A 17,685-nucleotide genomic window follows, 5' to 3' on the forward strand; every position below is an offset into this window, starting at 1 on the left:
TGAACAACTGCCTTTCCATTTTTTCTTCCTCAAAACTATGTGTGCAATTATGAAGCGTTCATAGATTTTCCTAGATGAAGCCAGAACAGGCCTTTAAATATCTAATTGGATACCCGCATAACAGAAGACATATTTCATTTGATGATTGAGAACGACAATTTTTAACATTAGGAAAGACATCATCCCACAAAACATGATGTTTAGTTCCCACTTTTGTTTTTTATGGAGAGCTGGCTCTTAGTTTTATAAGATAGTGTACAGTCCAAATGAATAATTAACAACATAGATCTGTATTTTTGAAGTTGTGATCTTGTAATAAAAAGACAAACTCATTTTATACCCCTTTTCTAGAAATAAGGGATTGACATCTTCCATTTATCAGTTTTTAATCTAATTTTCAATTTTGATAATGAGGAATAGAATTGATTTGTCACATTACAATAAATGCCAAGACCTACCTATATTCCTTAATGATTGATGTAGAACAAAGACTACTCTGATACATACTAAAAATAACGTTGAAAAGCTTTTGTTCACTGAGTGAGGGACATTCTGAATATTGTAACAACTCTCATTATGATCTTCCAGGGAAAATGCTATTATTAGTGCTCATTATATCTAGGGTAACTTTATAAATCAATTACCAGAAACGAGGGAAATAATTTCAGACTGCACAACAATTAATAGCATAAACTGATTCTCATTCTATTTATGTTTGTAATTATGACAACTGTAAAGTTGAAGTTGTCTCCTTCTGAAGCACCAGGAATAACAACGGGAATAACATCAGAAATATCATCAGATAGCTGCCTTAAATTTACCAAAAACTTTGGGATTCCCGCTTTCTTTAACAATGTCCCCTGCTTACATTTCAATTCGGATTTTTTGTTGAATGAAAATCAACATTCAAATGAAAACCAAGAACTAACAACAAAGCAGAATTGACATTTTTCAGTTAGCTTTACAAGAACTAAAGGCAAAAAGTCCTCAAGTGATCAAAGCCAGTCATGTTCAAACACTTCAGACCCAAGAAAGCAAATCAACTGGTGGGAGAGAATGGATATCTAGGAGTTATTCAGTTTTACCTGTGCTTCACAAAAGAGTCCAGAAGCAAAGCTCTTGGAAAACCTGTTAAATTTTATTTTCCATTAAAAGAAGACATCAGCACTGTGAATCATGCAAATGAGTCACAGGTCATTTAAGTAAGCTGTGCCTATTTTGAGAACAAATGAAAGGTAAACTAGTACAGAACATTTGACTCTACGTGACTGCACTGTATTTCTTTAAAAACAGGGTACTAATCTTAAATCCTTGCATATTTTTTCTTCACACTAAACGTTCTGCTACATTAATGGATAGTCTGGAGTTAACAAGAATAAAATTGAGCCACAAGCAAAAAATGTAAGTAGATAATGATAATGAAAAAAAAAATATTGTGTAGTCTGCTAATTGTGCAGCTGGGACTCACATTTAAATAGAAAGACTAGAGCTTTCAGTGAGTCTACACTGAACTTTCAGGCAATTAACAGGAACTTGTGGATGTTCGGGTTCTCTCAAGTTAGTGTTTTGTAGGATATCCTACAAAAGCACTGAAACCTTTAAAAGTAAGGAATAGGATTTTTTTTTTTTTTAATTTATTTCATTTGGTGACAAACTAAGTTCTGGTCCAATAAGAAGTCATTTTACACATTCTGACATGAGGTAGATGAGGGCTGAACTTTGATCTCAAAGCAGAAAATTAGCTTTCTAATTCTTATTGAAAAGTACCATTTCTTTATGTGTGTGTCCCCTTCTTTTTTAAATAGTGGGCCTATAATCATCCTATTCATACCACTTTCTTCTTCTATGTATTGTTATTTTTTAAAAGCTACCAATTACAAAAGTCAGATGAATTTTTACTATAAATTCCAATCTAGAAACCCACAGGTTGATAAAATAGGTAATTTGGATAAGCCTACATTTGCAGTTATATCTGACTGTTAAAACACATATTAAAGTCATTTATGAAAGTGTAACCACGGTAATGATACTTATATTTTATTACAGTAATACAACCTATTTTTCAATATTACCTAATTTTGAGACATATTTTAATGAATTTATCTGTTCACCAAAATTTTTGTGATCTATTCTTAAACACATCTATGTTTTTATCTAAAATTCTTTGTCTTTTTCTACTAGTGTAAAGAGAGCAAGTTAAAAGAAAACTAACACTTGTCTGTGTTCTTTCAAATTCATTATGATTGCTTCAATGTCATTGTCTCAATTACAAGAATATAATCCTTTGAACTGAAATATTCAAATTTCTTATTGTATGCAAGTCTGGGCTTTGAATGGCAGATCTACGGTATTTCAACTAGTAGTTGTTCTTCAATGCATTTGAATTTGTTGTACTGATTTATACCACAGAGCAAAATTTGCCACTCAGTTCCGACAATTAATTTGTAAGTAGACCTCTGCAGATCAGTGATTTTTTGTTACGTAAAATCAAATAGAAAACCTATTTGACTAAAAAGTTTTTTACATCCATTTAATTGAAAGAAGTGTGTTGAGGTTTAAAAAGCACTTAATATGATCCAACAGAAAGTGTACTACATTTCTTGAGTAAATTTGAGAAAGTGAAATTCTAAACAGTTTAAAACCAAACACCTGAAAAGTTCATTTTTTAAAAGCTAAAGTGCAACATTTTCTTTTTAAGTCTAAAAAATTTATTAGATAAACTGCACTACTGAAATCCAGGATTTTCAGTGAAAAAGTTCTGACAATTTTCACCCAACTGTGTATAAACTTTCAACTTATTTCTCTGTTGGAAACCAAGAATCTTATATAAGTCAAGAACAGGAAACAAATTTTATGGTTATTTTTATTTTAAAATTATCTTAATGAATATGTATAATATTACAATAATAATGGAAAACTATCCTAACTAGAAAGACAGGCAAAATTTCTGTGATAATCTAAATTCAATTTCAAACTGATGCAAGTAGGTTTTTCCTCAGCAGTAATGGATAACTTGCAATAAACAAATTTTTATAGTAACTTCAATTGTGATACATACAAAACTGCCACTGCTGCTAGCTTTTTTGGCCAATATTATATTTGCATTTGCAGAACATAATTTTTGACATTTTAAATTATTTTCCTACTATTTCTATTTTCATTTTCAAATCATTCTAGACAAACTTCATGAAAAGCCTCAGTTTGATACATATTTAGAGATTATCATACTAAAATAGATTTTCTTTTCCCAATGCCAATACTAGTACAGTCAGCACTACAGAAGGAAGGGAATCTATTCTCTGTGACATCCTGAGTGATAACTTAGTAGAGTGAACTGAAGGAGAATAAATTTTGCATGTCTGTTAGAGCATAATACTATGTAAAATGAACACATGATTTAAAAAACAATTTTTCCTCACAAAGTTGAAAATCAGTTTTTACCAGAGGAAGAAAAAGTAGCCAGAAAAAAAGATTTGAAATAGTCCACCTAATACAGATATCTGTCTTTGTAGAAAGCTATTTATGAAAGAGTGCTAAATTTTAGCTTTAAATGAGCTTATCAACCAGACACCTTCACAAGCAGAGTACTGAACTGTTTATAAAGTATGCACAAATGTGCTCAGTGGATTTCAGACAAAGAGATAAATATTTCCCATATAATCTTTGACAGAACAGAATCATGAAGGTAATATGAAGCATGACATGAGATTCTAGCTACAAAAGTACAGAGGACTCTAGAACAAATGCAAGCAAAGTAATTGACTAAGCAAAAGATTCAAGTCAATTCAGAAGAACAAACTTGCTGGAAAACATAGTTCAGTAGAATATCATGGCTGTTGTCATTCCTTAAAAAAACAGTTTACTGTAGTTGTGGAAAATTGCAATGTTATCTTGGTCACAAAAGGGAGAAGATACAAAGAAAATGCTCTGCACTCTTTATCTAAGAAAACATTTTTTTGCGATATTGAAGGAGTAGGAATACTATGAACTAAGAACAAGTCTTATATATGTACATACATTATAAAACCTAAATTAAAAAAGCACAGAATTACACACATATACAGAGACAAGAAATACATATATAAAAATAAATATTTTACCATATCAGTTTTTACCTGGCTGAAAAATAGATAGGCTTCCATCAGTATGTCCAAATACTACTTTTCCTTTTTTCTTTGGATGCCATCTAAACAGACTGATATCTGACAAGAAACTATGTGCTTCTCTATGTACAGTTACCCCGCTGTCAGGTCCTGAGATAGTCCAAATGTACAACGGACCTCTGTGGGATACAAATGCAACGGCATCACCTGCATTCCAGCACCAGCTAAGTGACGCAGGAATTCCTGAAAGATACAGGTAAACCTTATAAGAACAAGGATATGAAATACAGTGTATTACTGCTTGACCCAGTATTAAAAATTTTCTTGAAAAGCTGTAGAAATAATTATTCTACATAAAAATGATCAGACTGAAATTTAGACAACTGCGTGAACATCTTATGGTGTAAAAGTATATGTATTGAAAAATAAGTATCAGGCTTTACATTAATGCATAAACTGATACAATATTCCTTGTAGAATAGATCAAATCAGTGTGGTTTTTTTCCTACTTATTCCTTTTGCAGGATATACAAGATGTACAAGATTTCAGAGGTATCCTATGTGTTCTGGAAAGAACGGAGTAGGGGGTCCCAAAATGTCTTAGAACCACTTGAGATACTGTTTCTGGATTGCACCTATTTTCCAAGAATGCAAATGTAGGAGTCAAGGACACATGATAGAGACTGACAACAGAAACACAGTTACTGGTGTTGACTGAAGGGTATGAATCAGAACTGGGCAGGGAAATGTGCCAGTCACAGACAAACATTTAACCCCCTACACTTCTATTACAATCTCCAAATCATCACTTTCAAGTCCTCAGAGAAGATGCAGGTAGACAAGCATTAGGCTATTTAAACAAAAACTGGTTTTCAAATTCACTGATAATTTATACTTGAATCTGTTGAAGGCTACACTTTATTTGCTTTCATTTCCATAAAGTTGTCATGAAAACACACAAGGTGTAAAACTTAATTATTTATCCTTTTACGCAGTGATGGAAAATATTTTTTTTCCCGCTAAACAAGAAATCAATGGCAAAGTAAATTCCTGAATTGGTCATGTACTTTAAAAAAATTAACCTTTCTTTACCAATTACCAGATGGTTGAGAGCAATTTACTCAAATACATTATCATTATTTTCTAAAACTATGCAACAAATTTGACAGGAATATTGTGCTAAACTTCTGGCCTATCAACTGCTTAAAGTTTACTCTATTTCAAGTATTTCTGATACCTGTGGATGAAAAAGCTGTACGGATCAAATAGATCTCCATGTCTGAAATACCTTTTGTATTGTCCAGCTTGGCCACAACTTTCTGTTCAGTCACATTCCAAACAACCACTAAACTATCTGCACTGGCACTTGCAAACACGTCAGGATTGTGGGGACACCAAGATATGGCTGTGATTGTCTTCTTATGCTCAGACATAATTGCTTGTAGCTTGAATTCATTGTATCGGTGATCCAGCTAAACAAAAAGTAAAATTCATTTCAGAAACACGTATTTTGTAAACTCACTTTAAGTACCGTTGGGTTGGAGAGTAGTTTATATAACAGTATTAGACTTACAGATGAATTTATAGTGGATTTAACAAACGTCAGTACCTGACATCTCAATAAATTAAATTCTCATACATTTGACTTGGACAGAAAAGTTGTCAAATATTCAATTAGTCCAACCAGTATTAACATAGTCTGTCCTCTTGTCACTTATAAACTATCATATTCTATTAATAACTGCACTCGAACACAATCCTAAAATGCTTTATTTATAGGCATGGTAACAATCATTTAGTAATCTGCAAGGTGTTAAACAGGATAGAATATGAAAATGAGTTTGAAATCCTTCTAATTTCTTAAATCACTTAGTACAATTAAAAACAATAAATTAAATGCCCAAACCTGACACAGTAAATTTTGTTTATTTTAATCCTACCAGCAGTATAACTCATGAAGTTAAAATAAGTGCATCCTTTATTTCCTGACATGTTTCTCAGCCTGAAAATTCCACATCAGAGCATTTCTATTTTTTTGTTAGGTGTTGATGTATAGTAACTGCGAAGTTCAGAAGACCATGGTGCTGAGCAGTTCAGAAACGAAAAAAAGTAGGAACTTCTTCCAAATCAAAGAAAGATAGGCCACTGAATCCACAACTTTGCACAGTGGATTAAACTACTTCAAAAGACTACTTTTCACACTACAGCTTCAAATGAAACCATGGAATTGATTTCTCTCAGAATCTGATCTTTATCACTGCACTTCATTCATCTCAAGTGTTTGCTGGATGGACAGTCTGTCTTTTAAGAATAATTCTTGACATATACAACTTCGAATATAAAGTTTATATCAGTCTTTTGCACTAGCTATAACAAGCAGAAAAAAGAATTTGGAAGGGCTATCTTGAATGGAAGACTGAGCTTTATATAGACATCTTCTCAGCAGCAATCATACTTCCAAAAGCATTGTAGAAACATTTACTGAAAGGGTTCAAAGTGACATAGGCAACAATGTAAAAATATAATTAGTCTGTTCAATAAAAATAATCTTACCTGATAAATATAAATAGCAAGGGTAGCACAGTAGGCAAATCTGTCCCCACTAGCAGCACATACATCCTTGTTCCATGGCTGACATCCAGCAGCCAAAAGTCCCACTTGTTTAACCTGTGACATTTTTGCCTTTAAAAGAGAAATTCATTAGACTACAGTAAGATTACAGAATGTTAAAGAACAGAATAAAACATTTTTGTTCCCATAAATAACATATACATATGTACCTTAAAAATATAGCTAGTCTTTATGTTTTAACAGTATCATCTTGTGTTTATGAGGTACAAATGAATGTATCTGAAACAAAGCCAAGCAGATGTTCAGACGCTTCAGTGCTACACAAGACTGTTCACAGGAATTAATTTGGGAGAAAAAAAGGAGGGGGACAGCACGTGAAAACTTAAATTGTTCTTGATCAGCTGAAGCTGTTCTTCATCACTTTCAATTTCTTCTGCAGTCTGGTTCAACGCTTTCTACGTTACAATGCAATGCCTTCTCTGCTCTCTTCTTCCCTTCCTTCCCCACAAAGACAGCTGGACAAAATAAACCATATGCTAATACTTTTGTTTTAATTACGTTAAGCAACGTGTCTAAAAAGGTCTTCACACCACTTGCATAGAACAACTACGTATTACTTATTATCATTATCCTTTTTGGAGAAGCTTTCTAAATTTTCTTAACAATTACTGTTTAACAAAAAAGTTGAAGTAAACTATGCCTTCACTGTCCAAAACAAGTCTCAAACTACCAGCTCTGCTCAGAATGAGGCAACAACTGACTTTAATGTAAAAACACAGGAAATGTTTTGCCAGGCCAGACCAATTATCCACCTAGCCCACGTTTCATTCACGATAATATCAAAATGTTACTTAGAGCACATGAGCCTGGCCATTTTTCTATGGCCCATTTACATACTCTACTATGACCAAGAATGCACACATTTGTAAAGGTATTATTAAAACTAAAATCCTGTCTGGGTTGTACAAGATGACCTCCAGAGGTTCCTTTCAACCTCAACCATTCTGTGGTTTAAGAAAACATTCAAAATAAGCCTTGTTGCGTTTATTTACAGCAGACAAGTAAGGAAGGCCATCAGTTTTCACAGAATCTCTGAATTCACTTAGAAACCAGTCTTCATGCGATACAAATGTTCCAGGTTCAAGCCAACTATCAACTGATGCAATGCCTGCTCCATCAACCTGCAGAAATAATTGTGGCTTTACCACCACTATAGAAGGCTCCAGTGGCCAAACAACTACAACCGAGGTTGACAAGGATGACTAAGTAGATCACAGTCTGCACCAGTGTGGTGATCTAAATGGCAGAACAAGGTCCAAATACCTGCAAAAAGGCTTCAACACTTCTGCACAGAAGTTAAATCAATCCAAACAAGGCTCTGTGAGCATGACTGAAAGTACTACCCCTACACAGGATATTTAGATAACCCATAGTTGAAAGCTCATCTTACATATGACTTCAGCTGGGCTAGCAGCAGAATCCTAATACCAGAAAACAATTGTACTTGTGTCAGTGAGAGCTCCTGCAGACAAGAATCTTCTTGTGCAGACTGGTGAAGGACAGTTCTGCTGAGTTTCACCATAACACTAAGTGCTTCAGCATGGGATAAGGTAAGGTCCAGACATAAAAATTTACTTCTCCAACTATGTTACAGAATGTCTCATTTAAGGACATGTTTATACTGTGGATAAATTAATGGACTAAGGGAGATTATATGGAAAAACATTACATGGAGTATGTAGGATAGGATCTTTAGGTCAGAGAGCTGAGACTATAACCTTCAAAAACAAGGAGAGTTACGTTCAGTTCACCAAGTGTTACGTATGTTTTCAAGCCCCAAAAAAGGAAAGGGAATTAAAAAGCAAAAATGAGACTTCAAACACAATCAAGCATTTTGAGGGAGCAACTGCTGATTAAGTGCAAGGGTTCGTTATGCAACGCTTGGCTGTGTAACAGCTTTAGGAGAGATATGTTGTCTGCAGATCACTCTTCACCTACTTGATAACAACTGTATGGAGGGGGAAATATTTTTCTGAATGACATTAGTATTAAGGCACATATAGAAAAAAGCTTTATACAGGTATGGTGATAGTGACCTATAGTACCCAAGGGAACCTACCAGTCAGTGTTGACAAAAAGCTTATTATATAAATGGTAACAAAGTTTCATTTTAATGCATATATACAAGGGATGAAAATGAAGTTGAATGATCAGTTTTATCTTCCATTTTTCTTGTCTGCCTGAGGTATCTACTTGGCAGATAAATAGTAATGAATAAATATAAGAAGCAACCTCCATGAAATTGTAAGTCTTTCACTTTGGAAAGCGTGAAAGAAAAAAATAAATTGAAAGAGACTTATTTTGAGTGCTTCTTTAGTAGAAGATCAGGATCAGATCAAATGTTTGGGACTGATCATCTCAAAAATATCACTGACTGTAGTTAGAGTGCTTAAAGGTTCTGACAGTTCTAAATGCCTAAATAAAATGAAACACCCATGTTTAACCTCTGAAAATTTTGGTAAAGGAAAGTGTACAACAACAGAACAGATATATGCAGAAAAACAAGTTACAAGATACAGCTCTGCTGCAGACCAGCGCTTTGGCTGTTAGCCTTCCTTTCTGTCTCTGACAACAACATTAATCTTATGACTTCTGCAGCAAATAAGTTAGAGATTCTAGAGAGAACAGTTCTATAAATTGTATCCCTTTGAGGTTCAGTTGCAATCCATATTATGTCATAAGTTAAATTTATTTCTGTGGGACTCATGTATCTTGTTATTTAAAGAATCATCATCATCACCACAAAGTCACAAGAAATAGATTGCAGATTTCTGATTTTGCCATTTAGTGTTCTTTTTCGTAAAATTAAAATTCCAGAGGTCCCTTCTGTGCAATTAAAGTATCAATCACACCTATTCAGAAATATTTGGATTTGGGGCACTCAGAACTGCAACACAGACTTTTTCCAGTTACAATGAAAAAATAACTGGCACCATTAACAAACACTTTCTCTAAAATTTAGTCACCCAGGTGATTACATAACAATTTACTAAAACACAGAGTAATACCTGGAACCAGAACTCTTGGTTTCCACTCTTGATTCCAGAGAAAATGATGGCTAAAACACTAGATGTGTCAGCAAACAGGTAAGGAACATTTAAAGAGTCATGGTGAAGTAGAAGAGAATTAGATGTACAATACTGGATTATCATAGGTTTAGTTTCTAGGTCTACCACATGTAAGACCGATTAAAAGTTAACATCTCTTGAGACACTAAGAGTGCATAAATATTTATTTAATCGTAAAAACAGACTTGTCTTATTTTGTACAGATCCTCTTTTTTACCGTCTCATATGGGAGCTAAGAGGTTCCTGAGTTGATGAAGTTTAATCTGTAAGAAAATATTATCTTAAATCTTGTTTAATTTGCAGTTTGATTACAAGTAAAATTTATTGTAAAGTTAAGATCTATTACAGATGCTAAAACAGAATTCCACAAATGTTTCTTTCAGAGTAACAACAGATTTGTCTTGTAGGATTCTGCAGTAATATGTATTAAAAAAAAATCCTCTTAATATATTCAATAGACCTTCATTTTTACCCTGATATGAGAGAAGGTTTTCATGACTATATGAACTCTAGTCTATAGGAAAATACTATTCTAAGTGGCTGAAAATAAGGAGGATTCTAAACCTAAGTGCTGAAATCTAGAACAAAAAGGTGCTCTACACTGGTTTTACAACTACCATGATCGCACAAAACAGACTAGCATTTTGGGTTTGGAGATTGTTCCACTGCTAGTGCTACTACTTCCATGTTTTCTATGCAGCTGATATACATAAAAGTCTCTTCATTGTTATTTTTTCATGTCATCAGGACACCTGCATAGCTTACGGTATTTCAATGGTTTTCAAATGCATATGTCACTGATCAGAATTCAGGCTACGTTAATCATGACCAGAAATCATTTCATCAAATGGCTATAAAATTATTTCAGCCTAGTTCTGAATGTATGTCTATAAGCATTACTGGGTATGTCATATGAAGTACTGTATTTGAAATAGAACACATTTGTCTTCTTTGTTCTACATTTACATTAATGACAAAAGGTCGTACATTTTTTTGAAGAAATTCATCAATAGAAGCCTCATTCACAAATGTAATTTCAAACAATCATTCTTTTGATAATGTACTATTTTTCTTAGTCTGACATCCAAATCAAAATGTCTCCTAAATAAGATCAACATTTAGATTTAAAAAATGCTGCCTTGTGATATATTATTTCACTAAGTTAGTAGTTCATGCTTAAGAAGCATTATTAAACTTTGATTCTTCGTATGGATTTTTCCTATTCAAGTATATGTTAAAAATTACATAGGTAAAATATTCTGAGCTGTATTATAGAAAGGAATTTGCACTTTATTTATTTAATAATATTTGCATTTTTAAACTTGTTAATGTTTCCTGTTCCTTGTAATGAGTTATATAATGTTTTACAAAAAATACTGTAATTAAGAAGCATTTGCTTTGAAATTCAGTACAAGAGCATCTAGAAGAAATTACAATTCTGTGTCTTACTGACTGTTATTCTCTTGTAAGTACCATGCATTAAAGCAGTTTCCTGCAGATCTTTTCAGACATTATAGATTTCTGTTGAATATACTTATAGTACAAGGGAGAAAGCAGCATTCATCAGAACAGCCTGAGTAAAATGGCAGAAAACAAGAAATGCAGTATAACTGAATAAATATATATGTATGATTTCACACAGGTTGCTTTTTTATACAATGGAGATTTTTCAAAATAAGGGATGTACAAGTAATTATATCGGACTCTTAAGAATAGATGGAAAAAACTGTGCATGTAAAAAAACGTACATCACACTGGGAAAGCTATCAAAGGATGCCCACAGTTTCCAAGGAGATGAAGGGAAGAGGGAGGACAACAAAAACCTTTCTTTTCAATTGGCATGAGCAGCAACATTCTAAGTCCTTCCTTGTTGCTAAATATAGAAAAAAAATTAAACTGAAATTTTGTATACCATAGAACATTATTTAAAAATAATAACTGAATGGACTAGATACATAGACATGGCTATATATCAATAACTTAAAGATAAATGCCTGATAATCCCTACCTTAGCATAAGTATCATTTTTTGTAAAACACTTAAGAATTTCCATGTTCATTCCGATACCTTGCTGCTCCCAAAAATGCAAAATCTTGCTCTGGTTGTAGAAGGAAATCACTTTACTTGACAGATGAAGGAACTAAACCTTGATGTTCACAGAATAATGCAGTAACTAAAGGATGCAGGAGAAAAGACTGAGCATTGTGTCGCACCACACACACAAAACGGCAGTGTCAGTAGCCTGGCAACTGCAGCTCTTTAACAGGCACCATTTTAATTTTAACCTAACTCTGTTTTCTCTGCTTCAGCTACTTAGTGTATTTCATTGCTGGTTGTATTTCCTGAGTATACTACAATGATATTTACAGAATAATAATAGCTCTTTTAATCCATCACTTAGCACCCTTTAATTATCAGAGGTGTGCTTGCATGTTATAAGTTTTCATAAATTTATAACCATCAAACACAACCAAGAACACATGCTTATACTGTTAGCGATCGTGGTTCACATGGCGTATGACCTGTCCAAATGAGAACATATGCGATAGGGCATGCACACTAAAGTGAATATACTGTAGCCTTATGCTAATCAATATGCTTCTGTGTGCACAAACCCCCAGTTTCTGAACAGCTATACGTAGTAAAGTATTAGTGTTCTCTGCTTCTGTTCATTCTATTGTCACTATCTTCAAATTAAGTTCACGTATTTTCTTATGTGGAAAGCTTACTGTCACTCCTGTATGTCTGACACATAAACCTGTTATATCTCATGCAGACTACTGTCCCCAGGTACCGTTTTTTTTGTCAATATGCCAATGATAATGTCATAATTAAACACCCTCTTTACTGATATAAAAGTGATGTCTCCTTAAAGACACTGGGTATATTTACCCACCTTTGTGGGAAAATCCATTGGAGATGAAAATGTGACCTGTGAACCATTGAGTTTCAAACTCACCACTCTATCCAATGGGACCAGTTTGAAGCACCAGATGAAACAATGAATTTATCTTGTTAAAAACATGAAGGTCTTCCAACCTACCAAGAAGTCTCTGCTATCCTGCAAGGCACAGCGGAAACCAACTTCTTCCCAACTGCGCCTGCCTCAGTAACATCAAGTCTCATGTAAGAACATAAGCATAATTAGTACTAGCCTTCTTCCAATGGGGTTGGAAAACACCAAGCACATTATAGCCACATTGAGAAATTAAATTCTGATTATTATGTCCAGACCTATTAAATAAAGGATAATTGAAAATATTCTGGTACATACGCATCTTAAAAGCCAATAGACAAATTAAATTTACTAAGACTAAACAGAGCAATGACATTTCCAAAAACTTCAATGTTTCTGGAAGGACCGTTTAAGAAGTTAGTACATTTTCTAAATTGTATTCTATGCTATCTATGCATTACATTTAAATGTATTTATATCCATTACTTTATGAATCTGGGAATCTCAAAAGTAAAAGTAAGCACCATCAGAAGATAAGCAATCTTACACTATGAAAACTTTGACAATATGTATATTGTCAAAGATCAGCTGTCATGGATTTTAACAGATCCATAGGAAAAAAAGGTTAGAAACAAAGAAATAGATGGCAGTGTCATATTTCAGCTATAATTTCTTAAGAACCAGATAGCTCAGTAACAGTTGAGCTACTCCCTTTAAACAAAAATTGTTCCTACTTTGCGCGGAGTACCACAAAATGGTAAAGAATTTTCAGTTCTTGATGTGAACAATCAAAGTGCAGTTACTAACGTAAGTCTCAAATAATCTTACTGACACCGTACACACACTTCTGCTAGCAACTGCTTCTGCGCAAAAGATGAGCAAAAATTAACTATATTAATCACGACAGTCACAATGTAGAATAATGTAGAATAATTACGTAGGTTTATGCATGTACTGCTCTCACAAAAGTTAAGCCCTTCATGCTTCCCAACAGAATTTAAGGTAGCCTACTGCTTAAGAGTGTCAGGTTGGTTGCTAGTTTACTACTGACCACTATGGACAAAGAGTTTGTATGCTTCTCTGTGAAAATTAGAAAAGGTTTTTCTACATTTGTATACAATTCATGACACACAGACTGACTGTGGCTCTGGAAGAATCAGAAGATTGACCAGAGGAACGAAGAGAATGCCTTGGACAAGGCTTTGAATTTCAGCAAGACTCTTTAGAAACACCAGAAGCCTTGGCTAGACTCTTGCAACCAGCATTTGCAGATGGCATTTCATAACTTATGATAACCTGTTCAAAATAAGTACATTCAGTTATCCAGATGCTGACTAGGAAAAGAACACTGCTATTAAAAAGATCATTTTTAATGAACAGTGTTCTACTAGTGTTCACAGCCATTTTAAACCTTCACAATAAACTCAGAGCCAAATTACTACTAGAACTGATTTAACCACAGTATCTTTGGTTTCACAAGGGAAGAAGGTGGAGACCTCTCACTGAAGTCTGGATAAAGTCTGGATTTGAAATCATAGTATGAGACTGTATTTTTACAGAAATAAACACTTATTTGAAACCAAATATATTAACTCAAGATAGATATCCTGCTTAGAAAACCTAAGGCCAACCTTAAAAGATCATAACTTGAGGTAAGTCTTACAAAGGAGTGTTTTTGACTGTCTTGACTACAGTACTTGTACAGTTTAACTAGAATATCCTTTACTGTGAAGCTTTAACAAGATAATCTAAAAAGCAACAATAGGGTTTGAAACAGAACATGGAGAAGTGCTGGTACTTCTAATAAGGCATCACCAGCAATGTTGAACTACACACCTAATCAACCTGAGACATCGTATCTAGCAGTGGTAACAAAAGTCATACGGTACCAGAAATCTAGTTTTTAGATACTGTATGATATACAAAGAAATACATACAACCATGTTTGATCTCAGTATAAAGCATCTAACAGTCTCCATAAGAATTTTGTTCTCATCTTCCAACCCAGAGCTACCACAGTCACCAGAAGATTGCTTTTCTACTGGCAAATTACCAAGACACTTTTGATTTCAGATAGTTACCTCTTGATGCATCTCACATGTGAATCCCTGACATGAAGCTATTAAAAGATAACTCCAGATCTGAAACATTCGTATCATCAGTGACATGTAAAATGAGAACAGTGTAAAAGTATTAAAATCTCCTAGTTTTTAATACTTATGAGCATGTAACTGGCACTACCGAGTAATACACAATAATACAATCAAAGCAGCTGCTAGCTCTTATGTTTCAGTAGCATCTCCTGCATTTTGATTCATTAGCTAAGAATATACTATCAAAACAAGAAATAGAAATTACAGAAATATATGGTTACATAAAGGAGCTTGATACAATGAAAGAAATGTGACTTATATTCACCTCCCACCATAAATCTATGAAAGCAGCAGTAAATCAAGCTTGCCCGAGGTATACAGTTAATAAAATGTTAAAAAAAATCCAAGATATCCTGCAAATGTTGCTATAGTAACAACTCCTCCTCCCTGGAAAAATGTTAATGAAAACATACAGATATCCAAGGTACAACTTGGAAGTAACCCTAGGTGAATTTAGTATCTCCCAAATATTTTTGGTTTTCTCAATTACTGCTTATAATTATTTTAGTTTACTTCATGCACAGTATATCAATTCCTCCTAACCCAATAAAATTAAATGTTTGATTTCTATCTCATTACTTGTTAAAGAATTACTACTCATTAAATTATGCAACCTAAAAAATGCAAGTAGGTGGCCACCAAACTTCCAATATCTTTTATCCAGCTATCAATATTAATTTTCAAAAAGCTCATTTTAGATGTGCTTAGATGAGATTATCTCTGATTCAAGACCTCCTTAAAGCTACTAAAAAATCCCTTCTTAGCACCACTATGGGAATATTACTTTTGGTACTAGTAATATAATAAACAGCAGCTTAAAAAAGAAAAATATAAAGGAAGTAAAAGAGAAAATATTAATTTAAACAATTCTTACTCGTTGTTGTCCTTCATACCAATCATCTTCATCAAACCAGTGGGAAATATAAGTCATCCAAGCCATGACAGAAGGCACAGTTGAAATAAAAAATACAGGACCTGAACACAGGTAAGTACAATGAGTCCTGTGCTAAAATTTACTCAACACTACAACAAGCTACTCAAAAGATGAGAGCTGAACTCTGTGATATGATTCTACATTAATAAGCTTTACATTAATAAATATATAATCTGAAATATTTTTAGCAGCAATTTAAATGCTGTATGTATTGGATTCTGAACTGGAAAAGAGAAATCACACTAAAACACTTACTAATTATATATTCCAGTATTCTAAATTAAAGCAGGTCAGTGCTTCAAGCTCGGTTTTACAGTGCTTCTGTGCTCTGAAAATGAGGTGCTGTTTGAGCCATTCTTATTTGTCTCCTAAAAAATTATTTTCCTTTTTTTCAAATGTACTGTCTGTAAGAAATGTGGTTCAGTGCACAAAAGCTTGTATTGAAATGTAAAACACCTTCAGAATCATGGGAAATGATGTGTTTTGGTTATGTAGGGAGTGGTTTCAACTGGCACAGTAGGAGGGGCCATGATTATTGCAAGTGTCAAATATGTTATGTTTAACGTTTTTTTAAAAAGGGAAAAAGGAAAGAAAAAAAGATCTGCATCTCTGTTGTCTGCAGCCAGCAGAGCCTGAAGGGCTCAGATACAGCCACCAGCACTGGCTGGGAAATTTACAAACCCTGATTTTCACTAATTCATCAGAATGCATCTGCTTCTTTTCTCTCCCTCGGGCGCGTTTCACATATCTGACTATTTATTCCTTCTGCAACTAGTTATCCTTTTCTGGTATGCTCACAAGTTTCACAGCAGATTTCACAGTGCATTATACCAATGAAAACAAGAGGTAAAGCGAGGAATAAAAGCTGTATTGCTCAAACCACAATTCAGTACTGCAGCAGCACACTTCATGAGCTGTGCTGTTTAGGAGACATTATCATATATATCTTCCTGACTGCATGGTTGCAGCAACTATCAAAACCTCAACAGAGATTACAGACACCTAAAAAAACCCCAGTTTCTTAAGAAATCTAGAACGCAGACAACCTCTGCCTTTCTGTACTGGATTAACAAGCTGTTTCCCAAAATTCATAAGATAATAAATGTGAAAGCTAGACTGTGAAGTCAAATGTTCAACCAAGAGATAAACAAAGCAAAGTAGAAAAAGAACAGCTGGAAGTACCAGATATTAACCTGGAGTTAGCAGGCAACGCTACTTAAGGGCAACTCAGTGTCATTGCCAGGCCTACTCTAGCACACATCGTTTCCATTAAGGCTTTCATATGCGCAAGCTACGTTCTCAGATACACAGCAGGGAAATAAAGAAAAGCAGCAATACTTTTGCTTTCCAACCTCTTAGTCAGAAATTATGACACCAATGGGAAAAAAAAACCCCAAACCACACACACAAAATAATAAAAATTTAAATCAAGACACCCACTACATTTAAGTGAAGTAGCATTCCCGGATTAGCAGACTTTTTTTTTGTGGTTATACAGTCCTCCAGATAAATGGATACATACACAGGAACACAGAGAGGAACTTGCCACCATACTGCTGAAAAACTTAACTCCTAGAGGGAATTAACTCCTAGGGGGAATGATTCTGGTAAAGTAACTACATTTTAGAAACTAAAGTTGTATGCATATGTAATAACTAGTATGTAAATATATGATACCACAGAAATTATATTATCAATGTATGTTACAAGTCAAAAAGGTCTGTTACTATTTACCACTCACAAACATTAACTTCTCATCATTTGAAGTGGAAATTGCAATAGTGTTGGAAGTGTGGGAAAAGCAAAACAGCGAAAAATCTGCAAAACACACGTTTCCTTA

At 34.0% G+C, this 17,685-nt stretch overlaps 1 protein-coding gene across 5 annotated transcripts in view; it reads right to left on the minus strand.

Moving 5' to 3' along the window:
- The window catches only part of WDR17 (WD repeat domain 17), a 72,109-nt gene that overhangs the window by 38,853 nt on the left and 15,571 nt on the right, over positions 1 to 17,685 (minus strand). For 2 of the 5 annotated variants that reach the window (XM_074822788.1, XM_074822784.1), the window contains exons 1-4: positions 15,786 to 15,851; positions 6,657 to 6,785; positions 5,392 to 5,575; positions 4,116 to 4,346 (exon numbers count right to left, since the gene is read on the minus strand). In XM_074822788.1, coding sequence (XP_074678889.1) covers positions 4,116 to 4,346; positions 5,392 to 5,575; positions 6,657 to 6,785; positions 15,786 to 15,851 — 610 coding nt within the window. Of the gene's footprint in view, positions 1 to 4,115; positions 4,347 to 5,391; positions 5,576 to 6,656; positions 6,786 to 15,785; positions 15,891 to 17,685 lie in introns of those variants that run through there. The other 3 variants (XM_074822786.1, XM_074822785.1, XM_074822789.1) reach the window with 2 other exon arrangements.

The sequence above is a fragment of the Strix aluco genome, chromosome 4 (genome assembly GCF_031877795.1).
Source record: "Strix aluco isolate bStrAlu1 chromosome 4, bStrAlu1.hap1, whole genome shotgun sequence".
Taxonomy (NCBI): Eukaryota; Metazoa; Chordata; class Aves; order Strigiformes; family Strigidae; genus Strix; species Strix aluco.